Raw genomic sequence first — 20,310 nt, forward strand, 5'->3', positions numbered from 1 at the left:
CCTATCAACCCATCACCTAGATATTAAGCCCCACATGCATTAGCTAGTTATCCTGATGCTCTCCCTCCCCTTACCCCCCTGAAAGGCCCCAGTGTGTGTTGTTCCCCTCTCTGTGTCCATGTGTTCTCATTGTTCAGCTCCCGCTTATGAGTGAGAACATGCAGTGTTTGGTAAGCTTTCACACTCCAAAGCCATTATTTTCTACCACAGCTCAGAAGAAGCTGTAGTGAACAGTGAGGTGACTGGGGTTGTTGTTGACTGTGAAATTTTCACACTCCTTCACTAATGACATACCACTTAAATGTATTTTATTAAGCAGGTCAAACTCATTACAAGTACTATTTCTTAGACATTTAAGGTAGTATACATTTTTGCTAAATGGTGAAAAACAAATTCAGTAATCATCTAAGTGGCCTCCAGATTCCATGTGTCCTTTTTTTTCATGCTTTCACTATTGTTTTCCCGAAATTATCTCCTTTCAGCATTCCCATAAATGCAGCTGGCATATTTTCAAATCCTTTAATGATATATTCCTTGCATTGGATTTTACCCTGTATCAAAGCAACAACAAATTTTTAAACTTAATTTAGTATTCTCAATGATATACTGTTCTCATCCTAGCAACAAACGTATCAGGTACATCATTGGGAACCCTGAAAATGAGAGATGGAGGTCCTGTTCTCCATGAACTTGAAGTCAAGGAGAGGAAAGATCCACTTACACAGTACATGTAAACGATGACAAACCACACCTAAGAAGAACTTAATAATAGGTGTCAGGTCACAGTGGGAAATGTCATAAGGCAGTGGTTAAGCAATTTCTAAGTAAGATACATAGTAAAGTTTAATAACACTGATCTCAGAGGAGGTGGAAATAGAGAAAGGAGCACCCTTCATTGCCTCTGTTTGACCCCTGAAGAGGCAGGTCCTATTCAGGAAATATAAATAGGACAGTCTAATAATCTGTCTCCCCTTTAAGCCAAGGTTCTTTCAACATGTATTTAACCTTTATCTGGGAGTGTGGGAAGGAAGCGTTCATGTTAGTGAGGAAGGGTCTTCATTTCTCTTTCTATTACAAGGCACTGCCTACTAACAGGAACTAGTTTACATTTTCAGATTTTTTTTTTTTTTTTTTTGTTAAAAGCTATAACACAAACACACACATGAGTCTAGGCCGACACAGGGTCAGGATCTTCACCTCCACACAAGCCTCACTTCCCTTTCCACATTTCTTTGATATATATCTGTATTTTTTCAGGTAAAAAGTAGTTTGCTTCCACCTCAATTTTTTTTTTTTTTTNTTAGTAGAGACGGGGTTTCACCATGTTGACCAGGATGGTCTCGATCTCTTGACCTCGTGATCCACCCGCCTCGGCCTCCCAAAGTGCTGGGATTACAGGCGTGAGCCACCGTGCCCGGCAACATTTTCAGATTTTTTAACAGGTCTTATATAGAGACCTGAGTTACCTGATACAAGTTTTTCCCTAATGTATTCCACTGATGGCTTAGCATCCTTTATGGATTTATAGATAAGATTAATTGCTTGAAGTCAGTCAATTACAAAGTAAGGAAGCTGATATTTAAACTTTTATTATGATTATTATTATTTTGAGACAGGGTCTCACTCTGTCACCCAGGCTTGAGTGCAGTGGCATAATCATAGCTCACTGCAGCCTCAACATCCTGGGCTCGAGTGATCCTCCCGCCTCAGCCTCCTGAGTAGCTGGGACTACAGGGAGACGCCACCATGCCCAGCTAATTTTTAAAATTTTTTGTAGAGATGGGGTCTTGCTAAGTTGTCCAGGCTAGTCTCAAACTCCTATGCTCAAGTGATCTGCCCACCTCAGTCTCCCAAAGTGCTAGGATTACAAGCATGAGCCACTGCGCCTGGCTGAGATCTGAACTTTTGACTTAAAAGCCCCAATTCATTCTTGTTCTTGAAGCAGCAAGGAATCTGGATAGGGTGGAAAGGTAGACTCCACTTCAGAGGTTAAAATAGAGAATGAATACTATTATGGACTGAACTGTGTACCTCCAACCAAATTCATACATTTAAATCCTAATCACCCAGTGCCTGACAATGGGACTATATTGGGAGATACGGCTTTTAAAAAGGTAATTAAGAGGCTGGGTACAGTGGCTCACATCTCTAATCCCAGCACTTTGGGAGACCGAAGGTGGATCACCTGAGGTCAGGAGTTCGAGACCAGCCTAGCTACTATGGTGAAACCCTGTCTCTACTAAAAATATGAAAATTAGCCAGGCATGGTGGCATGCACCTGTAATCCCAGCTAGCTGGGAGGCTGAGGCAGGAGAATCGCTTGAACCTGGGAGGTAGAGGTTGCAGTGAGATTGCACCATTGCACTCCAGCCTGGGCAACAAGAGGGAAACTTCATCTCAAAAAAAAAGAAAAAGGAAAATAAAAGAAAATGTAATTAAGGTAAAACAAGGTCATATGGGTGGGCCCTAATCAATATGACTGGTGTGTTTATAAGGAGATTAGGACAGACACACAGAGAGAAGGCCACATGAAGATGCAGGGAGAAGGAAGCCAACTACACGTCAAAAAGAGAGAGGCCTCCAAAGAAACAACGCTGCTGACACCTTGATCTTGGACTTCTAGCCTCCAGAACTGGGAGAAAATTAATTTGTTGTTTAAGCCACCCAGCGTATGGTACTTTATTTTGGTAGACCTAGCAAACGAATACAAATATTAATGTAAAATGTTAATAATAGGGGAAATTAGGGTACAGGATGCAGCGTATATGAAAGCTCTCTGGACTATCGTCTCAATTTTCCTATAAATCTAAAACTTCTATTTTTATTTTTGTTTTTGAGACAGCATCTTGCTCTACTGCCAAGGCTGGAGTGCAGTGGCGCATTCAGAGTTCACTGCAACCCTTGAATTCTTGGGCTCAGGTGATCCTCCCACCTCAGCCTCCCAAGTAGCTGGGACTACAGGTATGCACCGATGCACCCAACTAACTTTTTTTACTCTTTGTTTTTTGTAGAGTTTCATTATGTGGCCAGGGCTGATCTCAAACTCCTGGGCTCAAGCAATCCGCCTTCATCACCCTCCCAAAGTGCTGGGATTATAGTATGAGCCACCGTACCCAGCCTAAAACTTTTCTAAAATAAAAAGTGAATTTTTAAAAATAGGAAATGAGATTAAAAAGGGAGGATGAGAAAGAAATTAGGCCAACTCATTACTTAAAACCCAACTAGGTCCAGGTGCGATGGCTCATGCCTCTAACCCCAGAACTCTGGGAGGCCGAGGCAGGAGAATCACTTGAGGTCAGGAGTTTGAGACCAGTCTGGCCCACATGGTGAAACCCTATCTCTACTAAAAATCCAAAAAGTTAGCCCGGAGTGGTGTAATCCCAGCTACTCGGAAGGCTGAGGCAGGTGAATCATTTGAACCCCAGAGGCAGAGGTTGCAGTGAGCCGGGATTGTGCCTGGGTGACAGAGCAAGACTTCATCTCAAAACAAAACAAAAAAACCAACTAATTGTGATCAGCTTCACTTTGTTAGAAGGAAGCCTTGGGGACACCAGCACAGTGGTTTCTTATTGTCAACTGTGATCATGGATGCGCTACATTGGATTTCACCAACCAGGACAACTTAAATTCAGCTCTTTCCAGCTCCCTGGAGAGAGCCCAGCCTGGCCTTCCAAATGCTAGACTGGGAAGAGTGCCAAACTCCAGTGGCTGCTGGAGGAGCAATCTATTTCTTTGAACTGGGAAATGATCATTGGCCAGGAATCAGAAAACATGATATCATTTTTACCCTGCAAAACTAAATAATGTAACTTGTTCAAATTTCTGTTGACCAAAACTTCACATGGTGTAAGGTTTGAAAATTATCACCTGAGCCTGGGTCAAGACTGCAGTGAGCCATGATCGTGCCACTCCACCACCCTGGGTGTCTGAGTGAGACCCTGTCTCAAAAAAAAAGGTCGGGGGGAGGATATGGAGGATCAAGAATGAAGAGGGATTGCAACTTACAACAGGGTCATTTAAAAAGTTGCCTCACCCAGAAGGTACTATTTTTTTGAGATGGAGTCTTGCTCTGTTGCCAGGCTGGAGTGCAGTGGTGTGATCTCGGCTCCCTGCAACCTCTGCCTCGAGGGTTCAAATGACTATCCTGCTTCCGCCTCCTGAGTAGCTGGGACTATAGGTGCGTGTCACCATGCCCAGCTAATTCTTGTATTTTTAGTAGAGATGGGGTTTCACCATGTTGGCCAGGATGGTCTCAATCTCTTGACTTCATAATCTGCCCACCTCGGCCTCCCAAAGTGCTGGGATTACAGGTGTGAGCCACTGTGCCCAGTCCAAAAGGCACTTTTTAGCAAAGACTTGCAGGACATGAGAGAATTCAGCAAGCAGTTACAGAGGGGTGGAATGGTGGGGACTGGGCCAAGTAAACAAGGGGGTGAATGCTAAGAAATGGAATCAGAGAGGTATCAGGGGTCAGATTTTGTGCAAGCCTGCTGAATATTAGCACTTTGGTTTACTCTAAGTGAAATGCAGAGCTTTGCATGGTTTGGATCATAAGAACGACAGGATTTGATTTGTGCTTTAAAAGATCACTGTGGCCACCACATTGGGAATTGTCTATGGGGGTGCAAAGATGGCAGGCCAGGTAGAGTCCACTACAAACATCCAGGCTAGACAGCATGGTGCCTGGATCAGAGTGGTAGCAGGGAGGTGGGAGAAGTGTTCAGATCCTGTGTATACTTTGAAGACAGAGCCACCAGAATGTCTTTAGAGATTACACATGAGTACGAGAGAAAGACATCGAAGATGACTCCAAGGTTTTGGGATTGAGAAATTAGAAGTGTAGAATTGTTACAACTGAGATAGTAAAGTCTGAATATGGATCATGTTGAGCAGGAAAGATAAAAATATATTTCATTTTCAATATGTTATGTCAGAGATGCCTATCAGGCATCCAGGTGGACATACTAGTCTAGAGTTAAGAGGAGAGCCAGGCTGGAGATAGAGCTGGGAGCTCCCAGGATACTAAGCCTAGATGAGCTCATTAAGGGCTAGCTCGAGTGTGGACAGAGAAGAAAAGAGCCCCAGTGACCATGACTTGGGGCACTCTAATACTAATTTGGAGAAAAGAAAAGAAGCTAGCAGGAGTCTGAGGAGGACCAACCAGTGAGGAAAACCGAGAGTTAAGGGAAACAACAGAAGAAAGCATATCAAGGAGAGAATGAACATTGTTAAATATTTCCCATAGCCCAGTGAGGCTAAGAATCAGCCAGTGGATTTCATTCTGTAAGAGACCCCTGTGACCTTGACGAAAGTTAATTTTGGCCAGGTGCGGTGGCTCATGCCTATAATCCCAGCAATTTGGGAGGCTGAGGCGGGCATATCACTTGAGACCAGCCTGGCCAATGTGATGAAAACCCGTCTCTACTAAAATACAAAAAGTTAGCTTGGCGTGGTAGTGCACGCCTGTTGTTCCAGCTACTGGGGAAGCTGAGGCATGGGAATGGCTTGACCCCAGGAGGAAAAGGTTGCAGTGAGCCAAGAATGCATCACTGCACTCTAGCCTGGGCAACAGAGCGAGACTCTGTCTCAAAAACAAAAAAGTAATTTTGGAAGGAATGGCATGTGCAAAAGCTTGATATGTGGGTTCCAGGAAGAATGGAAAGAAACGAACAGCAGACAGCGAATGTAGACAGCACTTCCAGGCATTTTGTTATAAAAGCGAGAGAAGGGAAATGGACCTTCATTTGTAGTGGAAATGAGCTTTAGAGAGGGCTGTTTTGTTTTCCTTTCAAAGATGGGAACAGTAAGAATATTTATATTCTAAGGACAATGGCCCACTAGGGAAAAACTGACGATGCAGTAGAGAGAGGGAAGAATTGGTGGAACAAAAGCCTTGAGACGCAAAAGGGAAAGCCTTGTAACTGGAAGGGGTGGCTCCAGAGCTCCTTACCTCTGAGACCCATTTCAGCAAGTCCTTCAGAGCTTTTTGGCGGGCATCTCCTTGCCAGCGGTGGACAATGAACCCTTCCATGCGGAGCTCCTGATAGATAATGATCTCTGGGGGTGGGCCTGTGAAGAGAAGGGCACATTTGGGTGACAGGATCCAGGGAAGTGGCCATGGTGAAACACAGCAGTACAGATCACTGTCACTGTGCTTGGCGCTGGGTGTTTCTTGGTGCTTCTCCCCTTCCATTTCCTCACTCCTTGCTGATCCACAGGACTGCTGACCAATCAACATGCACTCTGTGGCAGGCAGAATAATGGCCCCAAAGATGTGCATATCCCAAAACCCCAGAACCTGTTACCTTACGTGGCAAAAAGGACTTTGCAGATATGAATAAGAACCTTAGGTGGGGCGCCGTGGCTCATTCCTGTAATCCCAGCACTTTGGGAGGCTGAGGTGGGTGAATCACATAGTCAGGTGTTCAAGGGCAGATCACTTGAGGTCAGGAGTTCGAGACCAGCCCAGCCAACATGGTGAAATCCCGTCATTACTAAAAAAACCAAAATTAGCTGGGCGTGGTGGCACATGCCTGTAATCACAGCTACTCAAGCAGCTGAGGCAGGAGAATCACTTGAAGCCAGGAGGCAGAGACTGCAGTGAACTGAGATTGTACTGCTGTACTCCAGCCTGGGTGACGGAGCGAGACTTGGTCTCAAAAAGAAAACAAACACAAAAGAATAAATGTGTGGGTGTTTTTTTTGTTTGTTTCTTTCTGTTTTTGTTTTTAATTTGAGACAGGGTCTGGGTCTGTTCCCCAGGCTGGAGTACAGTGGAGCCATCACAGCTCAATGTTGTGGGTAACCCCCGACATGGGCACCGAGGAAGGAGAACTGTTCAGACCCCAGGCACAACTAGTGCCTGAAGAATATCTTAGTTTATAGTGTTATTACTCAGCTATTTCCTTTATATAATCCTTTATATATAATCATATATTTGTTTATAGAATTAGTGACTGAAGTATAACTTACTGCTTACATATACTAGCTTATATAATCATATTTAGTACTTATATCTAGCATACTTAGTTCCATATAATCTTTCTATATAATCATATAGGTATTATAGTTGGATCTGTACCGACACATTTAGTGCTGATTTATAGAATCCTTCTACATAACCATATAATAGTTTGTAGTAGAAGGAATGCCTAGTGCAGTCACAGAATAGACGCAGTACATGGGAAAACAGCCAGACCAGGACAAGAACCAAAGACCCACGTGGTGCGTCCCTGCCTGAAAGGGCATGCGCTGTACGGCAGGCTTGGAGGAAGAGCCTCCCCTCCTGAAAAAAGAGTTGTAGTACCTTGCATCCAGTTCCTGTGGAAAGTAGGCCTCAGGCCTGAGATCCTGCAAATAACTGAGGGTGAAGAAGCTCTCTGGTGTGACGGGGTCATGGCAGCTGTACACCCTGCCAGCCTTTTCTCGCTTCTGTGCTAGCTCAAATCATCCTCCCATAAAATATCTTAGAGAAGAGCATAAGTCTTGTCAGCTCCTACTGCATTGGTTTACAGTATCTTTCTATAAGAATCCTTTGAAGTCTCCAGCCCCCAGATAAGAAGTGTTGCACATGACACCTGTTGCACACAGCCCACGTCCTTGTCTCTGTGACCTAATGGGGGTGGACCCCTTTTCTGTACACGACCCTCTACTACTGTGCACGCCCCACCTCTCTGCCCAGGTGACATAATGGGGTGGCCTGCTCTCCTGCTACTCACGTGATTATGTATGCCCTATCATTAAGCCTACAGAAGACCTCACTTACGACCCTTCCCCCTGCCTTGTACCCAATAAATACAGATGCTTCTGGATGTTCGGGGCCTCGCCTGTCTCCGCTCAAAGGCGGCGTGGCCCCCTGAGTCCAGCTGTCTTTTCCAGTCCTTCTGTGTCCTGTCTCTTTACGTCTCGGATCCTGTGCCTCGGCACAGCTATAGGGGACAGCCCACGACCCTGTAGGGCTGAGGCTCTACAAATGTAGCCTCGACCTCCTGGCTCAAGTGATCTTTTCACTTCAGTCCCCTAGGTAGCTGGGACTACAGGCACAGAACAACCATGCTCAGCTAATTTTTAAAAATTATTTGTAGAGACATGATCTCATTCTGTTGCCCAGTCTGATCTTGGGCAACATAATGAGACCCCATCTCTACCAAAAAAAAAAAAAAAAAATTATAAAAAAAAATTGTTTCGAGCCCGGGCTCCTGGGCTCAAGTGATCCTCCCACCTCAGTCTCCCAAAGAGATGGGATTACAGGCATGAAGCACGGTGCCCAGCAAATTTGTATTGTGTTAAGCCACTAAATTTGTGGTAATTTGTTACAGCAGCAATAGTTATACACACTCAGAGTCCTTGCACAGGCTGGGCAACCAGGGAGCATTTATCGCTCATGTGTCAGAAACAAGGTTCGCCAAACACTTTCCAACTAATTTTATGAAACAGAAAGAGGCCCCGAAGATATAAAAATGTTCTACACTCCTCAAGAATTAATAATACCCTCATATTCCCAATACTTGGCAGCCTCTTCCTGATGCTTTAATACAGTCATTCTATGGCATAAATCTATTTCTTTCTGTGAGATGTAAAACAATTACGTGTCCATGCCCAGCCTAGGGGCCAGGGAGACAGACTGCATCAGGAGACTCAGCAGCTCTCACACCTGCTCCCACCCTGGCTATTTCAGGATGCCAAGAGTCAGCCAGACAGTGGATTTCAAACCTTAGTGTGTTTCAGAATCACATGGAAGTCTTTTGGAAAGAGATTGCTGGGCCCCTCTGCCAATTTCTGACTGTGTCTAGGGTGGGCCCCAAGAATTTGTGTTCCTTTTTATTTTTGAGGCAGGGTCTTGCTCTGTCATCCAGTCTAGTATGCAGTGGCACGATCTTGGCTCACCACAACCTCTGTCTCCTGGGCTCAAGCGATCTTGCCACCTAAACCTACCAAGTAGCTGGGACTCCACGTGCATGCCACCACACCTGGCTAATTTTTTTAGGTTTCTTTTGACAGAGATGAGGTCTCATTCTACTGCCCTGGTCTCAAACTCCTAGGCTCAAGTGATTCTCCTGCATCGGCCTCCCAAAGTGTTGTGTTGGGATGACAGGCATGAACCACTGCGCCTGGCTAAGAATTTGCATTTCTAACAAGCTCGCAGGAGACCGTGATGCTGCTAGTCCTTGTCCCCACTTTGAGAACCAGCACCTCAGAAAAAGCACACAGCTCTCTTGCAGCCTGTAAAGAAGGTACTACCCTTCTGTGTGTGAGGAAGAAAAAGTCTCTTGGTTGTCTGGTTTATTTTCCCAAGTGTCCTAACTGACTAGAAACTGAGAGAATGACACCTGAGGATAGGCTTTCAAGTTCCAGAAAGTCAGGCGAAGATGCCTCGGGAATATCAGAGCCAATTGTGCTATGATGAGTGGTGGAATCTAGCTTCAGCATCTTTGATCACTGGCACTGCTCAGCCTAAATTCCTACTCACTACTTTGAGGAAAGTAACATTAGCAGTCAGAAATATGAAGCTTTATCCTGAACCAAAAGAAACTAATGCAAGATGAATGAGACGGAAAGAATGCTTCTTCAGAAGACTCACATCAACTATCCTTTGTGAGTTGAGGATTGGAACTCTCATGTCCTCATATTACATGAAAGTGGGCTGGGCATGGTGGCTCACGCCTGTAATAACCAGCAATCTGGGAGGCAAAGTGGGAGGATCACTTGAGCTCAGGTGTTCGAGACCAGCTTGGGCAACACAGAAAGACCTCATCTCTACGAAAGAAATAACAACTAGCCAGTATGGTGGCACCTGTCTGTAGTCTCAGCTACTCAGAAGGCTGAGGTGGGAGGATCACTGGAGCCCAGGAGATGGAGGCTGCAGTGATACATGACTGTACTACTGTACTCTAGCCTGGGCAACAAAGTGAGACCCTGTCTCAAAAAAATAAAAATTAAAATTAAAAAAAACCTCCAGTCTGGAAGACAGAGTCCTTGTCTCAAAACAAACAAACCAACAAACAAAAAAGCAAAATGAAAGTGAGATGCTATTTCTGGGTTTCTGCATATTGATGGGAATGTTGGTTTTTGTTTTTTTTACTAAGAACAAAAAAGCAAATGTGGCATTAAAGCTGGAAGAAATCATTGCTTGCCTCTGAGCTATCCTATCAGTGGAATATGTTAGAACTTCCGGGGATCTGTGGCAGGGTAGAATTCCATCTGATTAAAATAGAATGGACAAGGCCAGCTGTCATCTCAAAGTCCTGTCTGAGCAGCTGAGCTTCCAAAGACTAATTGCTGAAAAGACTAGATCAAGTTGCTGTATCCAAAACATTTGGCTATTCCTAATTGGACTGTGGTTAAGAAAAGGCCTCCTGCAGCTTTGCTCAGCTGGCAGGCAGATGATTTCCCATGATTCCAGATTAGCACCAGTTAGAAAATTACAGGGGGAAAAAAGTCCCTAACAATAAGATTGCCAAGTACATCTGGAGTTTCCTTCCTGTTAACGGTTTTGATTTTTTACAACCTGAGAGGGAATCTACCAGTTGCCCTTCGTCAGCTCCTTCCTTTCTAGCCCACCTGTCTCCCTACAGTTGTGGGGTTGTTAACTAGTGGGGCTATAAGGTTTCATTTCCATTAGTCAAGCCCATCATAGAATAAATAACCAACTGATTTATGGTTGCCTGGATCCTGATTAGAGTCTGGAAGATTCCTTTTTTTCCTTCTTTCTCCATTTTTTAGGGGACCACAGGTTATATGTGATTTCTCTTAACAGCACAATAATCACTGTAGCAGAAACAGACTCCGTATAGCCTAGAAGACTGGTCTTTGTTTCAAGTCTGTTACCAATAGGAGTTCAAAGAGTCTGTGGTTGTCTCAGCCATGCATCTCCCCACCTGGAAAATGAGAGGCCTGTACAAGGCATCTCACAGGACTGGGATTTAATGAATATGGTTCTCTGGTAGACACTGCCTTTGGACCTCTGCGATTGTGGAGTCGGAGGGGCGTGGTTTCAGCATAAGAGAGTAGGGAGTGGGGAATGGAGTGCATGGTAGAGCACCAGAGAAATAAAACAAGGACAGTCAAGGAATGGAGGGGTACTGCTGCTTCCTTCCATTTTAGTGACAATCGCCAGCCTGCTGAGGCCAAGGTGCCTTAGTGCCCCAAGAAGCACTGCCCAAGATTTCTGAAAGACATGGCAGCCTGCCCTTCCCTTCACCCACAGCAAGTCACCCTTTACCCCTCCCCGACCTCCAGCATGTCTCTAATATCCAGAAGAACCTGCATATTTTACTAGCCAGACCAAGGTGTTCTGTTTCTAAATCAAATCATTGCTGTCTTTTTACAACTTTCCATTGAATGATACGTAAAAACTAAAACTTTTTTTTTCTTTTTTTTTTGAGATGGAGTCTCTGTCACCCAGGCTGGAGTGCAGTGGTGTAATCTCAGCTCACTGCAACCTCTGCCTTCCGGGTTCAAGCGACTCTCCTGCCTCAGCCTCCTGAGTAGCTGGGACTACAGGCGCATGCCACCATGCCCAGCTAATTTTTTGTATTTTTAGTAGAGACAGGGTTTCACCGTGTTAGCCAAGATGGTCTTGATCTCCTGACCTCGTGATCCGCCTGCCTCAGCCTCACAAAGTGCTGGGATTACAGGTGTGAGCCACTGTGCCCAGCAACTGAAACTTTTAATAACTGTTTCTTTTATATTTGTAGATCCTGCTATTTCTCTATATAAAAATCTAATATAAGCTTAATTAGCACAAAATATATGAAATTGTATATATATTTTATTTCTTTTGTTGTTGCTATTTTGAGACAGGCTCTCACTTTGTCACCCAGGCTGGAGTGCAGTGGCATGAACACAGCTCACTGCAGCCTCAGCCTCCCAGGCTCAAGCAGTCTTCCTACCTCAGCCTCTTGAGTAGCTGGGACTACAGGTGCACACCACCATGCCCGACTTATTTTTGTATTTTTTGTACAGACTGAGTTTTGCCATGTTGCCCAGGCTGATCTCAAACTCCTAAGCTTTCACAAAGTGGGACTCTACCTTTAAAAAAAAAAAAAAGAATATAAGAAAATCTTTCTAGTATTTTCAGAGTCACTGGCCTATGGCATATGTGTATTAAGTTTTGAAATTGAAAAGTGTCAGTCCTCCAACTTCGTCCTTTATACACCTTTTGAATACTTTTCCATACTTTTAATTATAGGACAATGAGGTTATAGGACTGATCAGAGAACCTCAATATATAATAAAGTCAAATGTATAAGTTATAAAAGGTATGTTCTTAGAGTCAAATGAAAATGCCTCTTTCTTTTTTCTTTCTTTTTTTCTTGAGAGAGAGTCTTGCTCTGTTACCAGGCTGGAGTGCTGTGGTGTGATCTCAGCTCACTGCAACCTCCACCTCCTGTGTTCAAGTGATTCTCCTTGTCCAGCCTTGTGACATGTGGGATCATGTGCATGTGCTCATTACCTGGGGGAAGTGGGCCGGTCCTGTTATATGTAGAGATGGCTCCACATAGGGCAATTCTTCCATATTTCTTCATCTGTGAGATAACAGTGTTTGAAAACTCTCCACCTACCTAAACAGACAGGAAAAATAAAACCAAAGACAAAATGTCAAATAATGTAAATACTAGAAGATTCAGGAGAATCATTAAGCCACAATCATTATTTTACAATACCTGTTTTAGCAGCAACAAAACTGATTGAATTAGCCAAACAGTGCAGAAGATTTCGGTTAAAAAAAGACATTAGAAATTGGCATTTTTGACCAGACACCTGTAATCCCAAGACTATGGGAGGCTGAGGTGGGTGGATCTACTGAGGTCAGGTGTTCGAGGCCAGCCTGGCCAACATGGTAAAACCCTGTCTCTACTAAAAATACAAAATTAGCTCAGTGTGATGGTGCATGCCCTCAATCCCAGCTACTTGGGAGGTTGAGGCAGAAGAATCACTTGAACCCCAGAGGTGGAGGTTGCAGTGAGCTGAGATCACACCACGGCACTCCAGCCTGGTAACAGAGTGAGACTCTCTCTCAAGAAAAAAAGAAAGAAAAAAGAAAGAGGCATTTTCATTTGACTCTAAGAACATATCTTTTATAACTTATATATTTTACTTTATTATATATTGAGGTTCTCTGATCAGTCCTATAACCTCATTGTCCTATAATTAAAACTATGGAAATGTATTCAAAAGGTATATAAAGGACAAAGTTGGAGGACTGACACTTTTCAATTATAAAACTTAATACAAAGCTAAATTAAGGTAGTGTGAGAATAGAAATCTAGATCAATGGAACTGAATCGTGAGTCCAAAAATGAACCCTTAAATTTATGATCAACTGGTTTTCTATGGAAGTGCTAAAGCAGTTCAATAGAGAAAAAAATAGTCCTTTCAACAAATGGTACAGAACAACTAGATTTCCACATGGAAAAGAATGCAATTGGGCCTCTTCCTTATACTACACACAAAAATTAACTTAAAATGCATCATAGACCTGAATATAAGAGCGAAAACTATAAAACTCTTAGAAGAAAACATAGGAATAAATCTTCATGACCCTGAGAAAGGAAAAGCCTTCTTGACATGACACCAAAAGCTCAAGGAACAAAAGAAAAATAGATTAATGGGGCTTCATCAAAATTTAAAACTTTTATGCTTCAAAGAATACCATCAAGTAAGTGAAAGCCAGCCTGGGCAACATAGTGAGACTCTATCTCTACAAAAAAATTAAAAATTAGCTGGGTATGGTGGTGCATGTCTGTGGTCCCAGCTACTTGGGAGGCTGAGGCAGGAGGATCTCTTGAACCTGGGAGGTCAAGGCTGCAGTGAGCTGTGATCACACACTGCACTCCAGCCTGGGAGACACGGTGAGATCTAGTCTCAAAACAAAAACAAAAAAAAGAATGTTAAAGGCAATTCACTGAATAGGAGAAAATATTTGCAAGCCATATACAGTTGGTCCTCATTATTAGTGGATTTCATATTTGCATATTGTGAACTACTTGCTAAAATTTTATTTGTAACCTCAAACCAATACTCACTAAGCTTTCCCTGGTCACTTGCAGGCATACATGGAGCAGTGAAAAGATGCAGATGTTCTGTGAGGCTGACCAAGACCATGCTCTGCCTTCTTATTTCAATTCTCATTCAGAGATAACCAGAGGATGGGGGCACTGCAGTGTAGTTCAAGAGACTCTGGTTCCGAGAAGAGTTGGATGGGGTATGAATCCCAACTCTGGGGATATTAGCTAGTGGGGAGGCCACAAGTAAGGTACTTAATTAACACTTCTGAACTTCTTTTCCTCTTTTGTAAAATAAAAGCTCCTAGGATGAGTTGTTTTAAAGATTTAAGATTATAATCGCCGGGCACGGTGGCTCACGCCTGTAATCCCAGCACTTTGGGAGGCCGAGGCGGGTGGATCACGAGGTCAAGAGATTGAGACCATCCTGGTCAACATGGTGAAACCCCGTCTCTACCAAAAATACAAAAAATTAGCTGGGCATGGTGGCGCGTGCCTGTAATCCCAGCTACTCAGGAGGCTGAGGCAAGAGAATTGCCTGAACCCAGAAGGCGGAGGTTGTGGTGAGCTGAGATCGCGCCATTGCACTCCAGCCTGGGTAACAAGAGCGAAAACTCACTCCATCTCAAAAAAAAAAAAAAAAAGATTATAATCTATGTGAGATATGTACATACATGTACATATTTCCCCTAGAAGCAATGGTTCAGCCTTGGTGGCAAATTTATAGAACATAAATATTGCGAATAATGAAAATCCACTGAATTTGATAAAGGGACTTGTATCTGTAAGATGTAAAGAGTTCTTGGCCAGGCGTGGTGGCTCGTGGCTATAATCCCAGAACTTTGGGAGGCAGGCAGTCATCTGAGGTCAAGAGTTTGAGACCAGCCTGGGCAATATGGTGAAACTCTGTCTCTGCTAAAAATACAAAAATGATCTGGGTGTGGTGGCACACACCTATAATCCCAACTACTTGAGAGGCTGAGGCAGAATTGCTTGAACCCAGGAAGTGGAGGTTGCAATGAGCTGAGGTTGCACCAGTGCATTCCATGCCTGGGTGACAGAGCAAAAAACTTTGTCAAACAAACAAACAAAACAAAACAAAACTAACAAAAACCTTACAACTTCACAAATAACCTAATTGAAAAAAAAAGGGCAAAGATTTTGAACAGACATTTCTCCAAAGAAGATATACAAATGGCAAATACATACATTGAAAGATCCTCAATATTGTTAGCCATAGGGAAATGCAAGTCAAAATCAAATCACAATGAAAAATCAGTTCACACTCCCTAGGATGGTTATAATAAAAAAGACGGACAATAGCAAGTGTTGGTGAGCATGTAGAGAAATTGGAACACTCATACATGGCTTGCGGGAATGTAAGTAGTGTAGCCACTTTGCAGAACAGTTTGGCAACTCCTCAAAATGTTAAACATGAAGTTATCATATGATCTAGCAATTCTACTCATAGGTATATACTTAAGAGAAATCAAAATGTCCACACAGAAACCTCTGCCTGAATGTTCGTAGTAACATTATACATAGTAGCTAGAAATCATAAACTAATAACCATCAGGCTGGGTGCGGTGGCTCACACCTGTAATCCCAGCACTTCAGGAGGCTGAGGTGGGAGGATTGCTTGAGCCCAGGAGTTCCAGACCAGTCTGGGAAACATGGTGAAACCCGTCTCTACTAAAAATATAAAAATTAGTAGGGTATGGTGGCACATGCCTGCAGTTCCAACTACTTGGAAGGCTGGGGTGGAAGGATCGCTTGAGCCAGTGAGATCGAGGCTGCAGTGAGCCATGATTGTACCACTGCACTCCAGCCTAGGTGACAGAGTGACACCTTGTCTCAAAAAAACAAAGGAATAAAGCACCGATAAATTCTACAACATGAATGAAACTCGAAAACATTTTTCTAAGTGAAAGAAGCCAGTCATAGAAGACCACTTTCAGTGGGGAGGAGGGTGAGTAATGGAGAGTGGCTGCTAATGAGTAGTATTTCTTTTTGGGCTGATGAAAATATTCCTAAACTGGTTGCACAATTTTGCCAATATAGTAAAAAACATTGACTTCTACACGTTAAATGAGTGAATTACATGATGCATGAATAATATCTCAATAAAGCTGCTTTTTTAAAAAGGCATATATACTTTCTTCATGTATCCCAGATGGAAACTCTAGAAATATATTCCCTTATATCAGCAGTCCCCAACTTTTTGGCACCAGGGACCAGTTTCACTGGAAGACAATTTTTCCACCAACTATGGGGGGATAGTTTCCGGGATGATTCAAGTATACTGTGTTTATTGTGTACTTTATTTCTATTACTATTACAATGTAATATATAATGAAATAATTATACAACTCACCATAACATAGAATCGGTGGGTGAGTTTTCCTGCAACTAGACAGTCCCATCTGGGGGTGATGGGAGACAGTGACAGATCATCAGGCATTAGATCCCCATAAGGAATGCACAACCTAGATCCCTCACATGTGTAGTTCACAGCAGGGTTTGTGTTCCTATAAGACTCTATTGCCACTGCTGATCTGACAGGAGGCGGAGCTCAGGCAGTAATGGGAGCGATGGGGAGGGGATGTAAATACAGATGAAGCTTTGCTTGCTCACCTGCCCCTCACCTCCTGCTGTGCAGCCCAGTTCCTGGTCGGCTATGGACCCCTAAATGGCCCGGGGTAGGGGACTCCTGCCTTATATAGTACTTCATTAATAAATCAGATGTTAAGTCCAGTTTGTACTTACATTATCAAAATAACAATCATAACCATCAGGAGAGGCTTTCTTCAAGGTTTCTTCCAAAGACTCTACTGTCTTGTAGTTAAAGACAACATCAAATCCAAGCTCTTGAAGGTAGGCAACCTTTTCATCAGACCCTACTGCTCCAACAACTTTGCAACCCTAAATAGAAATAGAAGGTGGAAACCATTAATAAGCCACATGCATGGACCAGCACTAATTTCCTGGTCTAGTATGCCTAGGTTCTCTAAGAACACCCTCTTAGGCACTGAGCCATGTATATAAGGAATACCATAATGGCCCAACAGACCCCACAGGTGAAATTAGTTCCTGGACCTCCTACAACCCAGCTTCAGCTTGCTTCTGACCACCCAGCAGGTCCCTTCTGCATTTATTTGGTTCATAGTTCCACCAGCTGATTTAACAACCTATTCGTTTGACTTCCTCGGTTCTTTGCTTCTGGGATTCTCTTCCTTGCAATGCAGTATATGCTTTCTGTTGGTACAGTGGTTCTTCAGACTATTATTTTATCTCAGCTCTGTGACTCCCACATCCCAGACAGCCTTCCTAGTAACTGCCCCCTTATCCTTTTTTTGATTTTTTAAATGTTTATATTGTTTTGAGACATGGTCTCACTCTATTGCCCAGGCTGGAGTACATATGGCTCACTGCAGCCTTGACCTCTTAAGCTCAAGTGGTCCTCCTGCCTCGGCCTCCTAAAGTGCCAGGAGTACTGACATGAGCCACTGCACCAGGCCCCCTTTATCCTTTGATTTAGTCCAAAGTACCAGACTAGATGCTGACTAATCACAGAGGAGCTGGAAAGCATTCTGAAAAGCACTTTCAGGATGAGACTACAGATTATATTGGTCCATAGAAACGAGCTTTTCAAAAAGCTCCCTTATACTCTAAATGTATCATGAAGACCAGAATATGTGCCACTGTACATTTTCAATCAAGGAAAAACCCCAATTAGATTTGCATGAATCTCTGTACAAATAGTGATGGCCATATACTGTTTCTATTCCTTCATAATTCCAGAAAAAACTATTGCAAGACAGCCATCCTTAGTCCTTTTTCTTTCTAAGAATACAGACTTTTATAGGTTGATCTCTTTCACTCTTATGACCTCCTTCAGGCAGATTATTAATTAATCTATTAACTTTATCTATTAATTCTAGCTGACTTTTCTCTCCTGAGTTCCAAATCAGTATTTCCAACAGTAGATGTCCTCACACTTGGATGGCCTGCAGGTCGCTTGTAATTAGTGTGAAAAAGGGAATATACTTTTTTCCTTGCTTCTTGCTTGTTTCTTTCCTATCCTCTTGTAGAGAACGATATTACTCAGTTATCCAAACCTGAAACATGGCTCAAAAGAGAGGCTTTCCTTTGTATTACGATCTATATCCAATCATCAGGTTTTCTTCATCTTTTTAAACCAAACAGCCTTAAAAGCTGACTCTGACTTCCAATCTCTGTCGATGCACCAAGATTTTCATTTGAATTATTGTAGAAGCCTCCTAAGTGGACTTCTTGTCTCCAGTATAGTGTCCCTAGGAACTATTCTCCTACTTAGGCCTAAGTGATGGTTCTAAAGAGCAGAACCAATCATGCTACTTCTTCAGGGACTGAGTATAAATTCCTTAGCATGGCGGTCTCCAGGGGAATTTCTACAGGGAAGAGTAGATATTTTAAAAGATATGTTTATACCATTTCATTTCTCAATGACATTCAAAAGGATACTGCATTAGTTAACAAGTGCAGATTACTGGGAAAGGAAGCAATCCCAGAATATGATAATCCTCAGCTATGAAAAACTTAATTGCTAATCTAGAAACTGATGCTGCTGAAAGTCATGTAATTCAATTGGAGGATTGGAGGACCAGATCAAGAAAGTACAAAATTCAGAGGAAAAAGTACAAAAGATGTAAATATGAGAGCAAAGATAGAATATGAGAAGAATAGTCCTAAGAGAAACAGAATAAACATATATCATTCCTCATGAAGAAAACAGAATAGATGAAAATACAACAATTAAACAAAAGAAGAAAACTATTCTTCATCTGAAGAAAAACGTTGGTTTTCAGATTATAACGGCTAACTAAGTTCCAGACAGAATTTAACAAAGACAGATACAGACATTTCCTGGTGACATTTCTAAATTCAAAGAATAACAAGAAATACTTATAAGCACCTAAAAGAAAAGTCTAGTCCTCTACCTATAAAGGAAAGAGAATCAGATTAGCTTTGAATGTCTCATCTGCAACACTAAATAGAAATTGAAAAAGTAGAGCAATTTTATAGAGCTCTGAGGTAAAGGGATTGGGTCCTTTGAACTCTTTTTTAAAATTTAGAGACAAGGTCTCACAACATTGTCCAGACTGGTCTTGAACTCCCGAGCTCAAGGGATCCCTTTGCCTCAGCCGGAATTCTGAGAAGCTGGGATTATAGGCACACACAACTGCGCTTGGCAGGTCCTTTGAATTCTATACCAATCAAAATTAAAAGGAATTTTCAGATGTCATAACCAAGAAGTTTTAATAATAACATGATATTTTACTATTTATTAGATTATTGAATAAAAATTAAGATGTGGGGGTAGAATATGGGGAAAATATACTATGTTAAAAGTTCATATACATATATTATATATATGTTTAATCTGTATATAAAATAGGTATACAAATAGTAGCAGGATATAAATAAAATAAATTTTAAATAATTGGTAAAAAGGTAAACACTAGCAGAATGTAAATAAAATTTAGGTTCTAAGTAATCCGAGGAAAAAGAACAAAGAAAATAACACAGAAAGAAATAAACAGTAAATGGAAAACAAAGTAAGATAATATAAATATGAACAAACATTCCAATTACAACAATTAATACAAGTGGCTTAAATTTAACTATTGCAAAGGGCCGGGCGCGGTGGCTCACGCCTGTAATCCCAGCACTTTGGGAGGCCGAGGCGGGTGGATCACGAGGTCAAGAGATCGAGACCATCCTGGTCAACATGGTAAAACCCCGTCTCTACTAAAACTACAAAAAATTAGCTGGGCATGGTGGCGCGTGCCTGTAATCCCAGCTACTCGGGAGGCTGAGGCAGGAGAATTGCCTGAACCCAGGAGACGGAGGTTGCGGTGAGCCGAGATCGGGCCATTGCACTCCAGCCTGGGTAACAAGAGCGAAACTCTGTCTCAAAAAAAAAAAAAAAAAAAAAAAAAACAGTCAGGCAAGGTGGTTCACACCTGCAATCACAGCACCTTGGAAGGCAGGATTGCTTAAAGCTAGGGAGTTCGAGACCAACCTTGGTGACAAAGCAAGACCTGTCTTTACAAAAAAAAAAAAAAATTAAATTAAAAATTTAACTATTGCAACACTGAGATTTTCATATGGGGTAAAAATAAAATACAAATAGCTGCATTTTACAGAAACACACATAAAATGGACAGAAAGGTTGAATATAAAAGAATAGGTTTAAGGGTAAGCCCTATCAAACTTATGGGATAAAAGCCCCTTGTGGTTTTAATAAGATATTTGAAATTGG

The 20,310-nt window shown here is 42.4% G+C and overlaps 1 protein-coding gene across 1 annotated transcript in view; it reads right to left on the bottom strand.

The window, feature by feature from the left end:
• Nucleotides 1-291: 291 nt before the first annotated feature.
• Nucleotides 292-20,310, bottom strand: part of PTGR1 (prostaglandin reductase 1) — a 39,835-nt gene continuing 19,816 nt past the window's right edge. The window contains exons 7-10 of the mRNA XM_017503389.1: nucleotides 16,773-16,928; nucleotides 12,455-12,563; nucleotides 5,951-6,069; nucleotides 292-551 (exon numbers count right to left, since the gene is read on the bottom strand). Coding sequence (XP_017358878.1) covers nucleotides 441-551; nucleotides 5,951-6,069; nucleotides 12,455-12,563; nucleotides 16,773-16,928 — 495 coding nt within the window. The 3' untranslated portion in view covers nucleotides 292-440. The remainder of the gene's footprint in view (nucleotides 552-5,950; nucleotides 6,070-12,454; nucleotides 12,564-16,772; nucleotides 16,929-20,310) is intronic.

The sequence above is a fragment of the Cebus imitator genome, unplaced genomic scaffold, assembly GCF_001604975.1.
Source record: "Cebus imitator isolate Cc_AM_T3 unplaced genomic scaffold, Cebus_imitator-1.0 Scaffold310, whole genome shotgun sequence".
NCBI classification, from domain to species: domain Eukaryota; kingdom Metazoa; phylum Chordata; class Mammalia; order Primates; family Cebidae; genus Cebus; species Cebus imitator.